This window comes from Podarcis raffonei, chromosome 5 (assembly GCF_027172205.1).
Source record: "Podarcis raffonei isolate rPodRaf1 chromosome 5, rPodRaf1.pri, whole genome shotgun sequence".
In the NCBI taxonomy this organism is placed as follows: Eukaryota; Metazoa; Chordata; class Lepidosauria; order Squamata; family Lacertidae; genus Podarcis; species Podarcis raffonei.
This window is the reverse complement of record NC_070606.1, coordinates 30,926,025-30,945,730: the sequence shown is the minus strand read 5'-3', so window position 1 is coordinate 30,945,730 and position 19,706 is coordinate 30,926,025. Positions and strand designations below refer to the sequence as shown.

General features: G+C 39.8%; 1 protein-coding gene across 2 annotated transcripts; it reads right to left on the bottom strand.

Moving 5' to 3' along the window:
• Nucleotides 1-801: 801 nt before the first annotated feature.
• On the bottom strand, nt 802-17,760 carry VPS26A (VPS26 retromer complex component A). Of its 2 annotated transcripts, none has more exons than XM_053388462.1 (9): nt 17,650-17,760; nt 11,746-11,895; nt 9,498-9,573; nt 7,853-8,009; nt 5,920-6,084; nt 4,682-4,788; nt 3,879-3,947; nt 2,884-3,026; nt 802-2,376 (listed from the first exon to the last, which is right to left on the bottom strand). In XM_053388462.1, exons 1-9 carry the CDS (start codon nt 17,650-17,652, stop codon nt 2,263-2,265), a joined length of 984 nt encoding a protein of 327 aa, XP_053244437.1. In that variant the 5' UTR covers nt 17,653-17,760; the 3' UTR covers nt 802-2,262. The 2 variants fall into 2 exon arrangements, with proteins under 2 accessions (XP_053244437.1, XP_053244439.1); XM_053388464.1 differs by lacking the exon at nt 17,650-17,760 and adding an exon at nt 16,401-16,532.
• Nucleotides 17,761-19,706: the final 1,946 nt, after the last annotated feature.

Genomic DNA, 19,706 nt, shown 5'->3' with positions numbered 1-19,706 from the left:
TTCATTTATTTCTTAAATTAGTATGCCATATTCTAATTTTAAGGAGTGGGTGGGACAAAGTACTACCTTAAACTAGCCTTAAGATAACAACAAAATGAAGGAGACTGGGCTTTGCACTTCAAAACATTTTATAAATCCATATACAAAAGAAAAGCCCTTATCAATTTCAAGAAGCTGGAACAAAAAAAAAATGGTGTTAGAGAGCAGGACTTCAAACATATTCTTAAGTGTAGTCAAATTAGATTAAAAACCACATAATTCTGCCACTTATTTTTAATGCATCAACCACATCCTAAGGCAGCATATTCCTTTATGGGGTTGCAAACTATAATGGCTTGGTTTTAGATATGAAAATTGTCTCTATCTAGATAATTAGTCACCATGGCACTAAATGCTGATCTCCAAAAATACACGTCTAACTGAAAGAAATGGATTGGTCCTATGCTGAAATTAATAGGCATGACTAACTGAGGTCCCTTAATTTCAGTACTTCTACCCAGAGTACCACTTAGCTGCCTACAATGCTCTGATCTGTTCAATTCACTTCAACCAAATTTGTTGTGCCAGTGTAAGAAATATATCTAAATGAACAGGTTCAAAGGGAAAGTATGCCACCCATCGAGAATCCCAGTTTTGTTTTGGTAGTCCGTGATCACTAAAACTTGAGATGAACTAGAATTTCTTCCACCCCAACAATGCATTAAATTTAAGAACATCCCAAGTCTAACTTTAAGATATTCAATAATTCTATAAGTGAAACTCACTACAGCACAATGTAAAATTGAAGACACAATCTAGATATTTTAGTGAGAATACAGCTATTTTTAATAATTCAAAGAGCAGTTTATTATGTCTATAATACATAGTTGCACAATTTGAGGCTGGTTAAATACAATCAGTTTTCAAAAATTTATTGGAATAGTTTCCAGATTACAACATGCAAGTGTCCATGAAAATATTTGGCATTTTTTGTTTGAAATTCTGAATAGGCACTTACATGAGGGAGTTAAGTTCTCTCAGTCATAGGCATCCATACTAAAGAGAAATATCCCAGCACGCAGCATCTTTGACTGCTTTATCAAAGTGCCATGGTAGTAAAACAGTTCTTACAGAAGTATAATTTGAGAATTTCACTTACTCATAAAGTAAGGTAACCAATAACACTTGCAGTGAAGTTTAGAAACATTCTTGGTAGATAGGCCAAGTGAACTACAAATATGAGTAGCCATCTAATTCAGCAGGTTCCATATTGTGACCGTAGTTAAACTCCGTTTCTGAAAACTACATGCTTAATTGTGGATAGATGGAGGCTAACAAGGGTTGTCCAAAGACTAAATTCACTAAAGTTAAAAATGACTGGGTGTTTTGCTAGACAGAATTCCAAAGCCTACTTAGAATTCAATTTGGTTTACATACACAGACCTTCCTACAAGCCAATGTTTGAGGTGGTAAGATGAAGTGTGCATTTTAATGCAAAGTGATCTGAATTTTGTGCCTATGACCCGAATTCCAAAAGTGTAATCAGTAAAAGCTACATTTTCACACACCTTTGCCACTGAAACACAGCTTAATGGGATAATTCTGTATTTTCGCTTAGGGCATATAAGCCTTCAAGGGCTTTGCAATTTGATAATAGAATCATTAAGATGGAGGTGCCAAGAAAAGAATTAGAAGAGTCATCACCCCTCTTATAAAGCTAGTATGAGAAAGAAGCTTGTTTTATTATGTACATTCCTCAGAAAGAGACAAAGTCTGAAAACTCTGGCATGAGAACTATTCCAAGTGTATGGACAAAATCCCATTATAAACCCTGAATTTGTCATTTTAGAACAATATATTTATTAGTTTCGAAGGATACAGGCAGTAGACGATGAGGAAGGATGTATGATATGACTGTGGTATAGGAAGAGGAAATGCTTTAGTCTACCATCGATGATAAGCAAAACTTAAATGCACCAGCCTACATGCATGGGAAAACGTAACTTTTTTAAGCTTTATGCATATATCTGAGTGCATCACACCAGACAAAAAGTAAAATGTGCAGTATAAAATAGCTTAAGAAAGTTCCAGTGTTTGAGAAAGCTATTATTTTAAATGTATGTACACACTTGAATGTTTACTTAAAGAATGTTTTAGTAGTGTGGGAAATGCAGCACTGTAAGATGAGGAAGACTGTTGAAATGGGTGGCCTTCTTCCCTACAGGCTGTTGCCACCTTTAACCTGCTGATCTATCAACAGTTCTTTCACTCCCAACACCCAGTTCACATTTCAGGCTGCTCTGCTGATGCCTGTGGTTCTGGACTTTCAAACCGCTGGTGGAAGTTGGTTCGTTGTTTCCTCAGTTTCTCAGGAGCTTTTCTCCAAAGAATGATCTCCTGTTTAAGGTGAAAGAAAATGTACAGTTTAGAGGCTTCATATTTTAAACATACTGATGTCACAGATAGAAGCATCTCTCCTAGAACACTCGCGCACGTCCCTTAGCATTTCCATATAAACTTCTGAAAAAACCTAGATACTGAAAGCCACAATCCTTTTCAGAAAGTTATGCTGAAGCATGGAGTGGTGCCCATGTTGTACAGTTCTCTTCATGAGGTCTCCTTTGCTCCCACTCTAGACAGTTTGGCAGCACATAAAAACATTGTTTCATAAAGTCTTCCCTTAAGCAGGTAATGGGAGATAAGATTTTTATTAGCATTGTTCTGCTTTTATTACTGATGTTTTAATGGACTGCATTTTTTCTGCTTAAGTATCCCAATTATTGTTTTATTGGGTGCTGGCTTTAGTACTTTGAAAGTTGCCCTGAATATTTTTTAACAGAAAAGGCAACACAAATAAATAATAATCCACCTCATTGCAATACTTCAGTGCACAATCTGTCATACCTGTTGCTTGAAGTACCTTCTGTCCTCTTCATCAACTAATACTAGGTTCAAGAAGTATCTTACTGAAAACTTTTTATTCACATCCCTCATTGTAGGAGTAGGATCATAGCCCGCCAAGAAGAGTCTTATAGGAATAGATTCACCTTAGATAAAAAGAAGTTGTGATTAGTTTTGCTTCTTTCCTCAACATTTAAAGGATTAGAATAGTTCCTGACAGTGAATAATCTGGAGTCACAGGGAATGGCATGACATCAATTTAAAAAGAAGGGGACTGGGAATTTCTTCTTAAGTAAGTCACACCAAATCCCAACATGCCTTTTAATCTGGGCGGGAGTAGCCTCTAAAAAGGAAAACAGCTATATATTTAAATGTGAGCATGGCTCTGCATCCATTTCTGTCATCCAATCAAGCTGGGGAGCACAATTCAGGACAGACAAAGCGCAAAGCTGAAATATGAATTTGTTATCACAACATGCAGGGTGATTAATAGATGGCTTTAAAGGGACAAGCCAATTGCTACTGAATACCAATTGCTGCGGAACAGCAGCAGAAGATAAGCATCTGGTTGACTACTGTGGGAGAGAGGATGCTACACTAAACTAGTCCAATCCAATAGAGCTCTTCTTATGTTCAGGGGTAGCACATTTGTCCATGTTTTCCCTACTCTTTTTCTTGACTCTTAAGAACACAAGAAAAAGTAATGATAGACCTGGCACAAACCAGAAATCAGTTTTCTAATTTATGAAAGCAACTAATACTATCCAATTGGTATTAAGGAGTGAAGGCCCCAGATTAGGAGCCCCTTATTCATTTAAGGCACTTAAATGATGCATAAGGCAAAATTGGTATTTAGTGCTTTAGATTTTCTTTTTGTACCAGTCTAGGCTTCAAGATAATTTTTATGTACTCCATAATAGGATTAACACTCAATTTAGAGAAACAACCTATATTTTAACATAAAAATGCTTTGACAATGTTAACAAATACCAACTCACCTTTAACTGGTGCACCATCCATTATTTCATACTTTGCAATGGTCTCGGTCTCTGTCGTGGTACTAGGTCCTAGTTAAACAATTGTATTTTTTTTAAGTCCTTTAATTCAATTTTGCATATTTAGTTGAATACATTTATTTATTTCTATGGACTAAAGCCCCTTAGCAGTTATACCTTATCAGATCATGAATAGGTATTGAATTACACGGGTAATCAGAAAATATCACTACTTCTCAGCTCTTCAAGACACAGCTCCTCTTAGTAATATCCAATATTTGTACTTCCCCAGCTCAGTCCAATACAACAGAACCTCAGAGGAATTATGAGCCCTGATTACAGCTGTTAATCAGGACCAACAACATGATTAGTTAGTCAAAGTAAACAACTGTCACCCAAGTCTTAAATCTGAACAGGTTACCCCAGTTTAATGTGAATCATATCTGCCACTTGGAGCCTACCCACCACGCCAATTATGAAATATTACTACATTTAGAAGTGCAAAGCAATTGTACAAGAAGGTCTTTCAAGTTGAAAAGTAGCTGAACAGAATACTGATTTCCATGTATATTGCTAAATACACAGTTGAAGGCAGAGGTTTCAGGAACCTATTCACTGTGAAGCATAAACTAGTTACCTGCAAACCAGTATTGGTCACTATATACAGCTAAAAGAAGCTAACTAGCTACACATACATATGCAAAATAGAACAGCCTATTATAAATTGGAAATATCAGAAAAGATAGTTCTAGAACACATCAAATTAAAAGTAAAAATATTAATGACAGTTTCAAAATTCATCTTACCAATTCCAGTAATCTCTTTTTTGATCAGCTGTAATTCCATATGCTGAATTTTTATTCTTACTAAGAGAAAGTAAATTTTTCCAACAATCACATCCTTTAGATGATACCTTACAGAAACAAAGGAAGGGGGCTTGTAAACTGCAGAATTTAACATTTTTAAACTAGTTTACAGCATTTTACAATGGTCTTGTGTATTCATATTGCTGAAAAAGGATAAGAAAACAGAACTATCTATATTGAACAGGGTTACTCGTTTTACCAAAGAGCAGAGCCACACTCAAGTTTATAGCTGCTACTCAGTTTTATTCCTCAATCAGGCAGTATGTTTTCAGAAGCCACTTTAAAGCCCAATGAACAGAAAGTGCTAGTAGTAGTAGAGACTGTTACAAGTTATCACAATATGCACTGAAGGTAAGTTGAGATTTCAAAATGTTGATGCCATAACAAATAAAAAAAATTGTATCCTACTTTTGCATCATGTAGAATTGGATCCAGACTAAGCTATTTGCACTTAGGTCCACTGCAATCAATGTGAAAAGTCAGTAATGTCTAACTTTTAGATAAGTACAACTAACTTAGTTTGAATCCCACTCATAGTAACAGAACACTCAATTGGCATACAATGAGCACATTTTTTTAAAAAAATAGCAAAATTAAAAGAAACACAGAAAAACAGCCACCAGCAAAACAGTTTTAAAGGAGGCAAGACTAAGAAATCGTCATAAGCCACCAAAGCAGAATAGTTTTCACCTGCTTTCTAAATGTCATCAAGGAGGCACCAGTTGGACTCCCAGAGAAAGGAGTTCCAAAGTTTGGGTAGAGTTCTCAAAAAGGACCTTTTATGTATACCCAGCAACTCAATCTTAAACACTGATGGGACATAGAGCAGCGTCTCCTCCAACTACCTGAGCTCACAAACAGACTGGGTGTCAGTGGAGCCAATATAGTACAGTAATCAAAATCACAGTACAGTACCAGTAGCTGGTATAGTAATCATAATTCTAGCTGCAGCATTTTGTATCAGATGAAGTTTCCATGTGGGCAGTTGGTTCAAGAACAGAGTAATATAATACTCTTGAAGTGTAACAACTTTGGAAGGTCAGCTTCACCCACCTATACCTATACATGGTCCATTAGCAACCAGTTAATTACTGCTATGTGTTCCACACTTTTAACCTGAAGGAGTTTCCCTGGTTACCCATTTCAAGGTCACACATTCCCTTATTCATAATACATACTTGGATTTGTTGTATTCAAATTCTATATGCAGACAATCTTCAATGCCGACTTCCATTTTAATAGAGTTGTTAACATCTGGGTATGTCGCAAGCTGGTGAACGATAAGGTCATACTCTTTTACCAAGTCTGACAATCTTCTTACTATCGTAACTTTAAGGAAATACCTACAAAACAGGAAATTAGCACAGATTGTATACACAGAATATTTTACATACATGAAGTGGCCAACTTTATCAAATTAGCTAACATCAGAAATAGACTATATTGAGATTCATAAACTGCATTAGCAGTTAAATCTGAATTAAAACAATCTGCTCACAATTCTAATTCCTTTTGTTGCAAGGCCAAAATAAGAATTTAATAAGAGCGTTCCCTAAAGCAAGAGAAGGTGATTCCAACTTTTATTAGCACAATGGGTTGGAACCAGACATGCCTGCAGCAGAACTCTAAAGCTTCAGCAGGTAGAAGAGAAAAAGCAATTCATTCCCACTCCCCTGCAGCTCTCCATGAAGATTGGCTTGAGAGGATTGAAGGTCCTTCTGGTACAGCATGGGAGATGTGGTGGGATGCTGCAGAGGAAATCTATTCCTTCAATCTAGCATGAGTCTCTGCTGAACCAGAATCCCTTCTGCAAACTGAAAGGATTCAATCCAGTATTTCTTTACAGCCCTATAAACAGGATGGAATGTATTTTGAGGACCCACTTACATTTAAATCTAAGGTTTACATATTATTTTTAAGGCAGGCACATCCAAATTCGTGTTTCAGATTGCTTGCTAAAGCTTTTTTTACCGTTTCCATATAGTTTCCTGTTATCATTATTATAATCATATTTATTATATGGCTAATTACTTTTACTATGTAGAATTTTTTATTTCTTTCATTTTATTGCAACTTGTTTTCATTTATGTATTTCTTAAAATTAACAATGCTGTAATCAAGTATTTTAATAATGACTAAAGAACAGAAATTCAGAGTCTTCCATCACTGCATGCCTTTTGGCTCAAATACCTTCCAATTATCTCTCAAAAGCTGCATATTAATCTATGTAACTAAGGGCAACATCCAACATAACATTAGTGGAATAAGTCTGAGAATTAACATTGTTCTGCAATCAGTAGTGCAAAAGCTTAGTTGTCACTGAGAAGTTCTGCAACTTGTTTCACAAGCACAATTCTCTCACTGGATTCAGCTGCTGTGCTACACTCAAAACAAGGCTCTGGCTAGCAAAACAGCTGTTGTAAAAGTGGCCTGCCACAATCAGATATTACTCTAAACAACTTAAAATGATTTGAGCAAAATGATTTTGTTATAAGAAATTATTCTAAGCAAGTGATACAAGTTTCTTAGTATAGAGTGACGTTTGATACACAAGACTGCTCACTTTGTCTTTGGAGCACAGGTTGCATAAAATCTCAGCTTTGGAGACTACTCAGATGAATAGCCTACCAGCCTGCAGGAGCATATAGGGAGTTTGATTCATAAGATATTTTATCTAGATTCTGAAGGCCAAAAAAGAAAAAAATTCCATCAAAGCCATCAGATCAGAGAGAAAAAGGATCCATATGGGTTAGATTCAAAAGTACGCTTCCATTAATGGAAACAGTTCTTTCAGCAATGTAACAGCTTTCAATTCAGCAAAGGTTCCTACACATGGAAACGAGGGGAGGTGACTTTCTCAGATACCATTTTCCCCTTATAACCCTCATACCACCTTCCTTCAATTTAAGGGGTGAGAGAGGCTGCAAGGGGGATTTGGCAAAAGAACCCCTTCCCTCTTTGTGGATGTCTCTGCTAGATCAAAATTCCTTCCACAAACAGATACAACCAATTTATAATATATAATATATTTTTACACATACCTATATAATGCTATAAGTTTAAAACTATTATAACCATAACTGCAGAAATAGTACTTTTCAGTTTCCATACCTCAATCTGACATTGGCACCGATGTAGGATTCATATGGCTTCTCAACTTGCATAAACTCAAAGTCATAACTTCTACTTTGTGTTAATTCACCAGGTAAGGCCAGTTCTTTCACTAGGTTTACAAATTCATGAGTATTGCTCTTGTCACTGAAAAGCTCTAAGAAAGCAATGAATAGAATCAGAGAGGAAATGTAACAGAAGCTTTCCTTAAGGAGTATACAATGGCTTGACACTTGGGACTGCTGCAAGTGTCAAAGAAGAAAAGAAGAAAAGAAATAGAAAGATATTAAAATATTGGCATTATTTCTATCTCCATTTAATCATGTGAATTCAAAAATTTTTTTTTTTATTTTACAGTGTGGTCTAATTCAGAACTTCAGTATGTCAGTTGTATTGCAAAGATCCTCCATACAAGTACAAAATACAACTGTTTTGTTAATTATACTGCAGAACAGCCCACCATTGTTTAATATCAACAGTCAGTTTGACAAACAAGCAAATGACTTGTTGGAGTAAATTCAATAACTTAAAGGTAGGTTAGTAGAATGTTTTCCAAAATGTGTCATTTTATTTTATATTCTCATATTATAAGCAGAGAGAGAGAATTTACTGAACAAATGTTACTGAACAATTTTACTGAGAATTTACTGAACAAATTTTGGTTTATGAAACAGAATATACAAACTTTAAGAAAAAGCTCTTCAAGAAAAAACAAAAGCAAAGATGTGGCCTCAATAAATTACATCATCTTTACTTGTTGCATCTTAATCTTCAAGATCCACATTTGATCTAGCTAGAATATAGTTACTATTTTTAAGATGCATGCTGTTTGTGTAACTGCTGCTTGGCAACATATCACAGATACAATTTATTTGAATCACAGACAGCAAACATTATTTACTTCAAAACAAACATCTTCGGGATACTTGTTAGACAACCAGTGTTGGAAACTCAGATATATAAGCTAGGCACCAAATGGCTCCTTAACCAATATTATAGTCGCCAAAACAGAATGGTTGCCATTTTGGGGCAAGATGGCTCTTAAGTCTTATTCTTCAAATGATGGACTGACTGTGATTGATTCTCAGTTAAACATCTGCCTAGTTCAGATGACAACCTTGAGCTAGGTTAAGAGCTTTGAGAACTTAAAGAAGAAATGTCACTTGACCCAGGGACAGTCCACATATATATACTGGCCTATTCTGAGCTCTTTTTCTTAATGGTGACATGGACCATTCATAACATAACCATATTCTTTACAACTGTGAGCAGGGCAGTGGGATGGGGTAAGTGAAGACAAGCAACAATTCACTATAATGTTGTTCACCACTCCTGCTCAGACTGCATAGAAATAAAATTTTGGCTCCTGGTTGTGCAGATAAAAATTAACTGATAGAATTCTACAGGATGTGGTAATAGTGTGTGAAAACAGTTCAGATACAATGATCCCCAGAATGTGCCTCCTGATGGTGGAGATGTCATGTGACATCCTGGTGCCCAGGTCAAAAGCCTGGTGCAAAATGAGCCTGGCTAATTTTGAACACTGTATTCAACTACCAAGAGACCAGTCCAGATTACGATTCCTATATCAGGGTTATGAGCACTCAAAGCTATCCATACCAAATGGTAATTCTAAGAGACTCACCAATTTGTCCTACAAATTCAATTCTAATTCCTTGATGCTCTAGCCTCTTTCCAAGTTGTTTAAAGACTATGTTTACCTGAAAAAGTCAAAACAGCAATGAAAAGGTGTAAGTGTAATGATCCATTTGTACAAAAACTTATTTTAGATCATTTAAACTATATATATATATATATATTCATTCCACCTTTCCACTGCATTTGCAACGCTAATGCAATGTAGAACAATAAAAAATAATCAGCAACAAAATAAAACAACGGTTAAAAACAGATAGGTGCAATTGATAAAACCAGTATTTTTCAAAAGGAAGTGTGGTTCTGGTTCATTGCCCCTTTTCCAGCCCTGTGTTACAATGCTGGACTACATGGCATTTTCATTCCTTCTTCCAACTCTTATTTACTGAATTTTCACAGCAAAAATGGTTAAAACTTGCTAGATGCCACCAGCACTCCCTGCGCCCTGCCAGTTCCTCCTTATGCAATTATTTACAACACTAAAAAAAATGGGACTGTGGGAAGAGAAACTGGTGAAGCAGCTGTTTAGCAATGGGTGAAAGTAGTTCATTAAATGACAGAAGCAGGAAAAGACAAGTTTTAAAAGACTTGAAAAGACAAGAATGGAGATAGATATGGCACCATTCCAGCATTCTAAAGGGGCAATGAATAGCAGAAGGTTGGAAGAACAGAGGCGCTGGATCTGGCCATGTGCAATGTGCACAGACACTGCCCTTTTCCATTTTATAAGTAAGAGAATTCCAATAGAATATTCTATGTAGAAGATAGGGCAGGTTCAGGCTTTACAAATACTTCTTCTGCACATCAGAACCCCTACTGTGGGTCTGGATTGCACCAGAACTCCCTTCTAATCATTTGCCAGAATTGAAGGCATTGTGTTAAAGGCAAATTCAAAACCATCACAACAGGGGTAGTATTTTTGGACTCAATATATTGTTATAAAGGGTTTAAGAAAAATTGTAGAAGATAAAACTATCCTTGGCAACTTTAAAGGTAAAGGGACCCGACAGTTAGGTCCCGTTGTGGACGACTCTGGGGTTGCAGCGCTCATCTCGCTTTACTGCCCAAGGGAGCCGGTGTTTGTCTGCAGATAGCTTCCAGGTCATGTGGCCAGCATGACTAAGCCGCTTCTGGCGAACCAGAGCAGCGCAAGGAAACGCCGTTTACCTTCTTGCCAGAGCGGTACCTATTTATCTACTTGCACTTGACGTGCTTTTGAACTGCTAGGTTGGCAGGAGCAGGGACCAAGCAGTGGCAGATCACCCCGTCGCGGGGATTCAAACCGCTGACCTTCTGATCAGCAGGCCCTAGGCTCTGTGGTTTAGACCACAGCACCACCTGCGTCCCATCCTTGGCAACTTTATGTGATGGTTATATATGACCTCTAGCATAAGAGTCTTTGGGTTGTATCCAGTGTTAGACTAGACAAGACCAACTTATGTCCATTAATTTCAGTGAGTCTACTCTGAATAAAACAGTTCAATACAACCATGCCACAGAATGCTGGACTAGACAGGCCTTTGGTCTAATCCTAGAAGGCTCTTCTTAGAACATTAGGCAGAGATAACAGGAGTTGTAGTCCAGCAACATCTGGAGAACTATCAGTTCCCCTGTATAACATTTGTAAAAACAGAACACCTTAAATATGACCCAGGTGCAGCAACATTTGGTTGTATTATTACTTAAACCATTAGAATATATTATTTTCTTCCATTCTTTCAATATCAAATTGAGAAGCAAAAAAGTAGTGTTGAAACCAAGCTCCACAGAAGACAAGCTTGTGAACTAGAAGATGTAGATACAGAGTAGTTTTAGGCATTGGGGGGCGGGGAGAATTTGTATGAAGAGAAACCACTTATAAAAATGAGAATGTCAACAACTTAAATATTTTGATAGTTAATCTAACATATTTTAAATTTGCATAAAACCCACAAATTATCAGTTAACACCATAGATCATTAATATGACATTATCAAACATTTGTGTAATAAAAATTAATGAGGATGACTTATTATCTCCTGTGCCAACACTGAAAGAGGTTCCTCCACAACAATATAAATGTGTTGGTCCTTCTTTGACATATACATATTGACTTGATAACATCAACAATAACAATTTATTATACACTAGAATCTAGATTCTATTATGAGATTATCTGGAACAGTTATATCATTAATACCGTTTCTGCCCTATATCTTACATAAAGTACAAACTTCTTTTTTTAAAAAAAAAATTACCTTTCCTGAAACCGATTCTCCATCATAGAAAAGATAATGTTTTTCTATTTTACCATCTTCTGTTTTTATTTCAGCTGTTTTTCGTGATTCTGCGTCATTAAGAACAACATCAATCTCACAAATGGGACCAAACAAGCCTCCCAGAAAACTCTGCAATAAAAACCAAATTCACTTAGTCTTAGATAAAATAAACAGCAACTTTATCAAGTTCAATATAGCGGCCACAAAGTGTAGCTAAATAATGAAGAAAAGGTTCGATTGGCCCTTGTTTTAATTGCTCCTTTAAACATATATAAAAAAATTAATTCTACCAAAAATTTCAGATGTAGAAACTGAACTGGTGTGAGATAGCAACAGAACACGGTTATGAATTGTCACATTTGGGGAAAAGCAAGCATCATACTAGAACAGAAATACTGGTTCACCATGTCTTATGTGCCAGTGTAGCCCCCCCACCACACATGCTACCCCATAACAATTATAAAACTTTACTTCTTAAAGAATAAATTTAAATCAAAATATTTTAAGGGTGAAGCGACAGATAACTAATTTAAGCAACTTAAAACAATTCTTACATATATGTTTCTGCATTGATGGAAGGGAAAAATACTACAAAATACATTAAAACTACATTACAGAAATCTAATCAGCAACTAGTTTTGTCTGAGGGCCACTTGAACAAAATGGGGAAATGACAGGCTAAGGCCCCATGCCCTAAACCCCCAAATAGTTTGCATCCTAGTCCCATTGCTGCAGATGCTGCTCATCTATCTTTTGTGCCTCATCTAAGAAAAGCACCACTACTCAGGGAAAGATTAGACCAAGCACGACCAACTTCCATCGATCAGGAACCCATGATCGACCATGATCGCCCACCCCGCAAGCGACCAGTTGGACATGCCTGGATTAGACTATTAGAAATAGTGGTTTCGGGTATCCAAAGAACATTTAAAAAGTGCTTAATGCATTTCAGTTGCTAATGAATTGTCCGGAGACTATGGGTGGCGTTCAACCAAGTTTTACTCAAAGCAGGCCCACTGAAATTAATGGATCACATATTTCTTAACTTCAATGGGCCTACTCTGAGTAGACGTTAGCTACTCTCTGCCTACCAGGTGCGGGAAACCTTCGGCCTGTCAGATGTTGCTGAACTACAACTTCCAGCATCCCTAGCCATCAACATGCTTGTTGAATCTGATGGGAACTTAAGTACAGCAAGGGCAAAAGGTTCCCAGTCCCCACACCTGGGCTATACTTGAAGTACTTAAAAGGCCTGATTCAGCTGAAGGCCCTCTGTCCCATTCCTTAACTGATCCCTTTTGTCCTATTTCCTTCTTTCAGGAATCAGCAGGACTCTTTAATTTGGCCCCAAAGCAAACAGGGAAGGAGAGTGGGCCAGGAGACTTGTGGAGGAACAGAAGCAAAACAGACCACCTGTATCCTGTCTCAGTGCCTCAAAGCATTGTAAAAAAAGAAAACCTAGATGGCATTCAATTCTTGCTGATAAGCAAACACCAAGCTAGCCAAACAATATGCACAATGGAAGTCCAGACTTCAAAGGAGCCCTACAAGAATTTAATAAGCCACCATTAAAGGCAAAACAAACTGAACTTTCTGACTGAACTGGAAAACATTGTTGAGTGCCTTAACACACTACATAACTGATCTACAATAAAATGAATTAATTTAGGGGGGGACACCTTCAAATCCTAAAATGAGTGTGTTTGCCACACACAGTTGTTATATTTGCACACACACGCATACTTTAAGTCTAACTACAATTTGTCTATCCTGTCTTGCTTTGGAACGCAGAGGCCATTCAGCTTGTACAGCAGTGTTCAAAATTAGCCAGGCACTGAACATGATGCGGTCAATCACAAAGCATAGTTTGTCACTTTAGACAAGATGGCAAATTTGTCATATACTAAGAGGAAGGGGATCACAGCATGTGCTGGGAGGAAGAAACATGTAAGACCAAGGGTCCTAGGAGGCTCATTCCCGTTAATAGCAAACCTTAGCATTAAATCTGAGCCATCTCAATGACTGTCAGCTGAATATGCGCAAGGCCCCCAGAGTAAAGGCTGTATTTGAAGAGTTATTTATGTATGGGCTCTTGGCACACTCGTAAGCGTGCAAAACACATTATTGATGTTGCAGTCATCAAGTGATGAGCATATATGGCAAATGTCTCCTCAGTATTTCAACATCTAGAGGTACTGGTAGTATCTGCCACCCATCCAAGAATTAATTTATTAATTAATAAGTAGGCTAGTAAATTCCTTTTAAGTAGGCTAGTAAAGCAAAGGCAAATTAGCACTGTCAACCTTTGGGTCTGGCAGACTTCATTTGCCTTTAACAGCTGCATGAAAAGCAGAAGTTCAGCATGTGGGGCCGGGAGGGAGGGAGTTACATTGGTTTGGCATGTCATGGGGTTTAAATTCACAGCAGCTCGACCAGACCAAGTGTTACTAATGGTAGCCAGCCATGCCTGAAAGTTATTTTATGACCTACAAACTACACCAAAGATTTCTACAGCTTATGAAGACTGAGGAAATCCCTGTATATAATTCTTGTAGGCACTGTCACACCACCTTAAAATATCAAAGTAAATGACTCAGGGTGCTTCCAGACTGGAGTTTATTCTGGAGTAGGTGTTGTTCATGGATGCAAGATTTGACAGCATCCACAAGACATCTGTATCATAATACAAGACTTTTTAATCTGTTTAATCTGAATTTCACCTTACTATACAAAGAAAAGAAAGTAAAAACAACCTATTTATACAGCTACAGGCACGCCTGGTGCAGACGCTTATTACCATGTTGTTTTTTTAGTAAGCAGTTTAGTCATATGTGTTGTGACGTTTTGATGAGTGGTCTCTACTGCCACCCCTACTTCCATTTTTTCTGAACTGCACACAGCCTAGTCACTTTGTTTCTGGCGACCCAAACCATCTCAGCCTATTTACCTATTTCCACCAACTGCCATACACTGAACACCTTCAAATTTCAGCCAACCAGTTCAGAGAAGGTAGACATCTTCACACAGTATATGTAGGGTATATCTCAGAGACAAACTGTAGTACATGCATTGAGACTTTAAAAAAATAGAGGTCTTATGCAATACCTTTCTTGCACAAGACCTTCCCACTTTCCTCTGTGGTCTTGCACAAGACTTATTATATTTAAAAAAAATATGGAAATGAGTCACCCTGTAGAACCAAAAGTCTCCATTTTACACGTCATAAAACATGATAACTAAGGGTTTTTAAGTTTGCTTTTGTGAATTTACAAGTGGGGGGATTAAAGGTGTGTACCCAGGTACAGAAATACTTGTGCACCTATTTAAAACTGGAAAAGGTAGAAGAGCAAAGCAGTACTAATACAGCAGAGGAACAAGAAAACACAGCAGGGAAATATTCTGGCACCAACACCCACTAGTACTGATGGGGAAAAACATAATGCCTATGAAAATATGTGTCAACACTCATACCAATCATGCTCACAGAAAAACCAGATCTGAATGACCCATTTGCAATATTAAGCCACTGCCTGAAAGCTCACTAATACCCCCATAGGCTTTTTACAGACACAAGTCACTTCTAATCAATTGACCTTAAGGATTCATATAAATATTATTTTGCTAGTGACTCAAGAGTATATTGCCTGAACAATTTACATTTTATTACATGAGTGTAAGACCACATGCAGATTCTTTAAGGCATTGTTATGGATGGATATGTAATAAAGAAGGTCTTAAACCAGTTCTAGAATTCCTAAGGATTCTATATAGTATACCCAACCTGTTCCATTAAGCTACCTATCTATCAGTATACACCTGGATGGAATCACTGAACAAAGTGCACCCTGCCAAAATTTAAAAAAATGTTAGAATGAAATGACTAGCTAGAATGAAATGACTAGCAATTTGGAAAGTACCCTTGAGGTAATCTAATCCAACCCCCTCTCTGTCCAGTGCAAGGAGTAACTACAGGATTTCTACCTCTGGCAAAGGAGGGCCCATCATCACCTCCTCAGGTGGTCTATTCCACTGTGAAATGGTACTTAGTATTAGGAATGTTCTCCTTAAACCTAGCTGAAATCTGCTTCCCTACACTTTCCACCTACTGGTTCTAGTCCTGCCCTTTGGAGAAACAAAAAACAAGCCTGCTCCATCTTCTTCATTAAACCTGCCAGAAATCTGAAGACCACTCTCATGTCTCCCTTTAATCTTTGGCGAGCCAAACATAGGCTCGCTGTGGTCTAAACCACTGAGCCTCTTGGTCTTGGCGATCGGAAGGTTCGAATCCTCGCGACGGAGTGAGCTCCCGTTGCTCTGTCCCAGCTCCTGCCAACCTAGCAGTTCAAAAGCACGCCAGTGCAAGTAGATAAATAGGTACTGCTGTGGCAGGAAGGTAAACAGAGTTTCCATGCGTTCTGGCTTCTGTCATGGTGTTCCGCTGCACCAGAAGCTGTTTAGTCATGCTAGTCACATGACCTGGAAACCTATTTGAGGACAAATACAGGCTCCCCCGAACTGAAAGCAAGATGAGCACTGCAACCCCATAGTCGCCTTTTACTGGACTGAACCGTCCGGGGGTCCTTTACATTTTCATTCAACTATTCCTCAGATAACTTTGTTTCAACAACTCTCACCATCTCAGATGCCCTCCTCCTCTGGACATGCTTATTTGTCAGTGCCCTTCTTCAAAGTGTGATGCCTAGAGTACTGCAGACTCCAGGTTCAGCCTGACCACTTGCAACCAGTTGTGCAGGCAAAGTCTTCATACCACCCAGTTCTTCATAGAACCATCAGCGGCCTGAGACATTTGGGATAGTGCCTGCTACACCTTTCCTAGGGTTGCTTCAGGAATACCTGTGTGTCCTGAGGGAGGGTAGGTGGCCAGGGATCTTGCGCCACCAACTCCCAGTCGGCCTGAAAGGGCTCTATCAACTCTTCATTTTATATTATAGTATTTTAAATTTGTAAACCACTTCAAGTGTCTTGGCAGAAATGCAGGACATAAAGCCAATAAAAAAAACAATCAGCAAAGAAGCATTCACAGTCCAATCCTTACAACCTGCTCCCAGTTCTCCTTCTTGGGTTCCCTATACACCTTTCATCCCTACTGGTAATTACTAACAGCATTCTTCAAATTAAACCTTACAACTACAACAACCCAATTAGGCTGGTTAGGTTTTGCATGCCAGTGCTGCTGGGCAACACGTGAAGTAACAGCGCACTGTAAGTAACTGTGTGGTTAGGGTCTCCTCTCCCTACGCGAAAAGGTGCATAAATCCCCCGAGAATATAAACCCGCAGACAGGTTTACGCCCCCACCCCACATTTCCTCCTCTTAGAAGCCAAACCCGGGACTGCCACCAGAGACAGCCCAGGTGACTCTGACGTGTCCCGCACTCCACGAAAATCCCAGGCACTTCCCTCCCTCCCTCCACCCCGCCCTGCTCGCTTAGCCCGCCGTGAGAAACCTAGACCCTGATCTTCCCGGGGCACCGGCGGTAAGAGCGCCCCTCCCCGCGTACTTTGCCTTCTCCTCAAGAAGCAGCGGAACACACGCCGCCCGCGTCACCCAGAAAGGCGGGGTGGAGCGCGTGGTGGAAGCGGGGCGGCGGCATCGAATGGAAGCCCCTCGCGCCGAGAGTGCCGTATCCATGGGAACGGCCAACGGCTCGCCCGGCCTCCCTCGCCTCAAAAGCCCCCCAAGGCCCAACCCGCCTCACAAGGAGAAGGAAGGAGGAAGCCGCCGCCTCCGCCGCCGCTGCTCATACTACAACGGTCCTGCAGGCCTCGGACAGGCGAGGCGACGCACCGCCATGAACAGTCCCGCTTCTCTCCTCCCCGCACCTCGCCGCCGCCGCCTTAAGCCCGGCAGCCGCTCACTTACCATGGTCAGTCGGACTCCGGGCCCCCTCCCCAAGCAACAGTAGCAACCCCGGCCCGCGCCCCTGTCATGTGACCCTTAGAGGCCGCCGTTCGGACCACGCCCCCAGCACGTGACCAGCCCTCCCTCGGGCGGCGACGGAGAAAGCCGGGCTAGGCGAACGGCGCCGGCAGGCAGGGAGGCAATGGTCGCTAGGGGGCGCTACTTCTCGCAACGAGGCTGAAAACACACACGGAAGCAGAAAGTTTGGTCTCTCCTGACGTCTTCCGTTCTTGCAAATGAGCTAACCATGCCGCCCAATCCGAGGCATGTTTATTTGGGAGTGAAAGGCCCGCCGAGTTCAATGGCGGTTTTTCCCAACTACTTTTATAAAGGGTTGTAGCCGCGGGCGTTTTCCCCGTTGCCTGCTTTTTTGGCTGGTACCCGTTGTAGACAGTTTAACAACATAAATAAAATATGTATACCATTAAATATATTTTGGTAGGTGGAAACAATATTATGGGACATGTCGAAAACATAAAGTGCACCTCAATTGTAGCCAAAAGGAGGGCACTGAGAAATATTACTTACTATGCTTGGGGGAACTTGTGTTTCTTGTTCCTGATCAGAAGGATGCAGCAGATGAGGCCTGGCTGCAATATCCCCGCAGAACATATAAAGAAAATTTAAAACACATGGGTTCCCCCCAAATAATCCTGGGAAATGGTAGTTTACAGAGCTGCAATTTCCAGCACTCTTAACAAACTACAGTTCCCAAGATTATTTCAGGGAAGCCAGGAGTCCCCGCCTCTGCTCTGCCTCCCCTCCATTTTTCCTTTCTCCTCTCTACTGAGGCCCTCCATACAGAAATGTTTGGGATGGGGAGAAACTGGGCCAAGAGCTATAATGATTCAACTGAGAATGCTAAATAAACCATGGAATATATATTGGCACTTGGTGTGTGTGTGTGTGTGTTTGTGTGTAATGCACTTGGAGGGAATAGCTGGCTGGAACCCTAAACAGAAGCAGCAGAATGCACTGCAACATTTGGCTGCAGGCCCCATTTGTGATTTACCACAGATGAAGTCCCCACTTTGAAGCACTTGCCATATAGAAATCCTCCTCCTCCTTTTGGGCTCACAATTGTAAAAGCTGAGACAAAAGGAGCTGAAAGGAAAGAGGACACTGCACAATCTGGAAGAGAGTGAAAGAAGGAAAGAGTGGTAAAGGAATTTTAAAAGCCTGAGAATAGGTGTGGGGGGAGAAGAAGGGCAGGCCTATGGCCTGGTCATCCTCTTTTATACCTGCTGCTGGGATTGACAAAGCTGCCTCTGACTGGTTGACAAGGCATTCTGGGATTGACAAGGCACCTGCCCCTCCTCTTCATCTCATAGCTCACCAATTAACCAATTATCCAACTCCTAGCCAAACCAATCAACCAACCAACCAACCAGAAGGATGACTGTCAATCTCTTTTCCTTAGGGTCTCCCTATTTTCAATAGAGAAATGTTGGGGGGTATGGAGTTAGCCGTCTGAAGGCAATCCTGTACAGTGAAGGGTTGCTTTAAATGTTTCATGTTTTCTTATGTTTTTATATATGTTGGATGCCGCCCAGAGTGGCTGGGGCAACCCAGTCAGATATGTGGAGTATAAAGAATATAATTATCATTATGGAATGGGGCGTCCCTATTTTCATCAGAGAAACGTTGGGGGGCATGCTGCATATATTTCAAAAAGGAAAGAGTATGAAAAAATCTGGATTGGGAGAAGGTAAAGTGTGGGAACGCACTGATTTGGAGGAGAAGGGGGAAAAGAGCTTGCTATCCACATTACATAACAATACAGAGGAGTTCTGGACATCTGGGTGACCTTGGGCCAGAAACCCAATCTCATCTACCCTATCCATGTTATTGCTCCTCCTAACCGTGAACTCAAGATGGTGGGTGCACCTCAACTGTAGCCAAAAGGAGGGCACTGAGAAATATTACTTACTATGCTTGGGGGAACTTGTGTTTCTTGTTCCTAATCAGAAGGATGCAGCAGATGAGGCCTGGCTGCAATATCCACACCAAACATATAC

Coding starts and splice junctions, on each gene's coding strand:
- VPS26A (XM_053388462.1), bottom strand. Junction 4,789..5,919: donor TTTGAATACAACAAATCCAA/GTATGTATTATG, acceptor TGTTTCTGTAAG/GTATCATCTAAAGGATGTGA. Junction 3,027..3,878: donor GGATGGTGCACCAGTTAAAG/GTGAGTTGGTAT, acceptor TTTTTATCTAAG/GTGAATCTATTCCTATAAGA.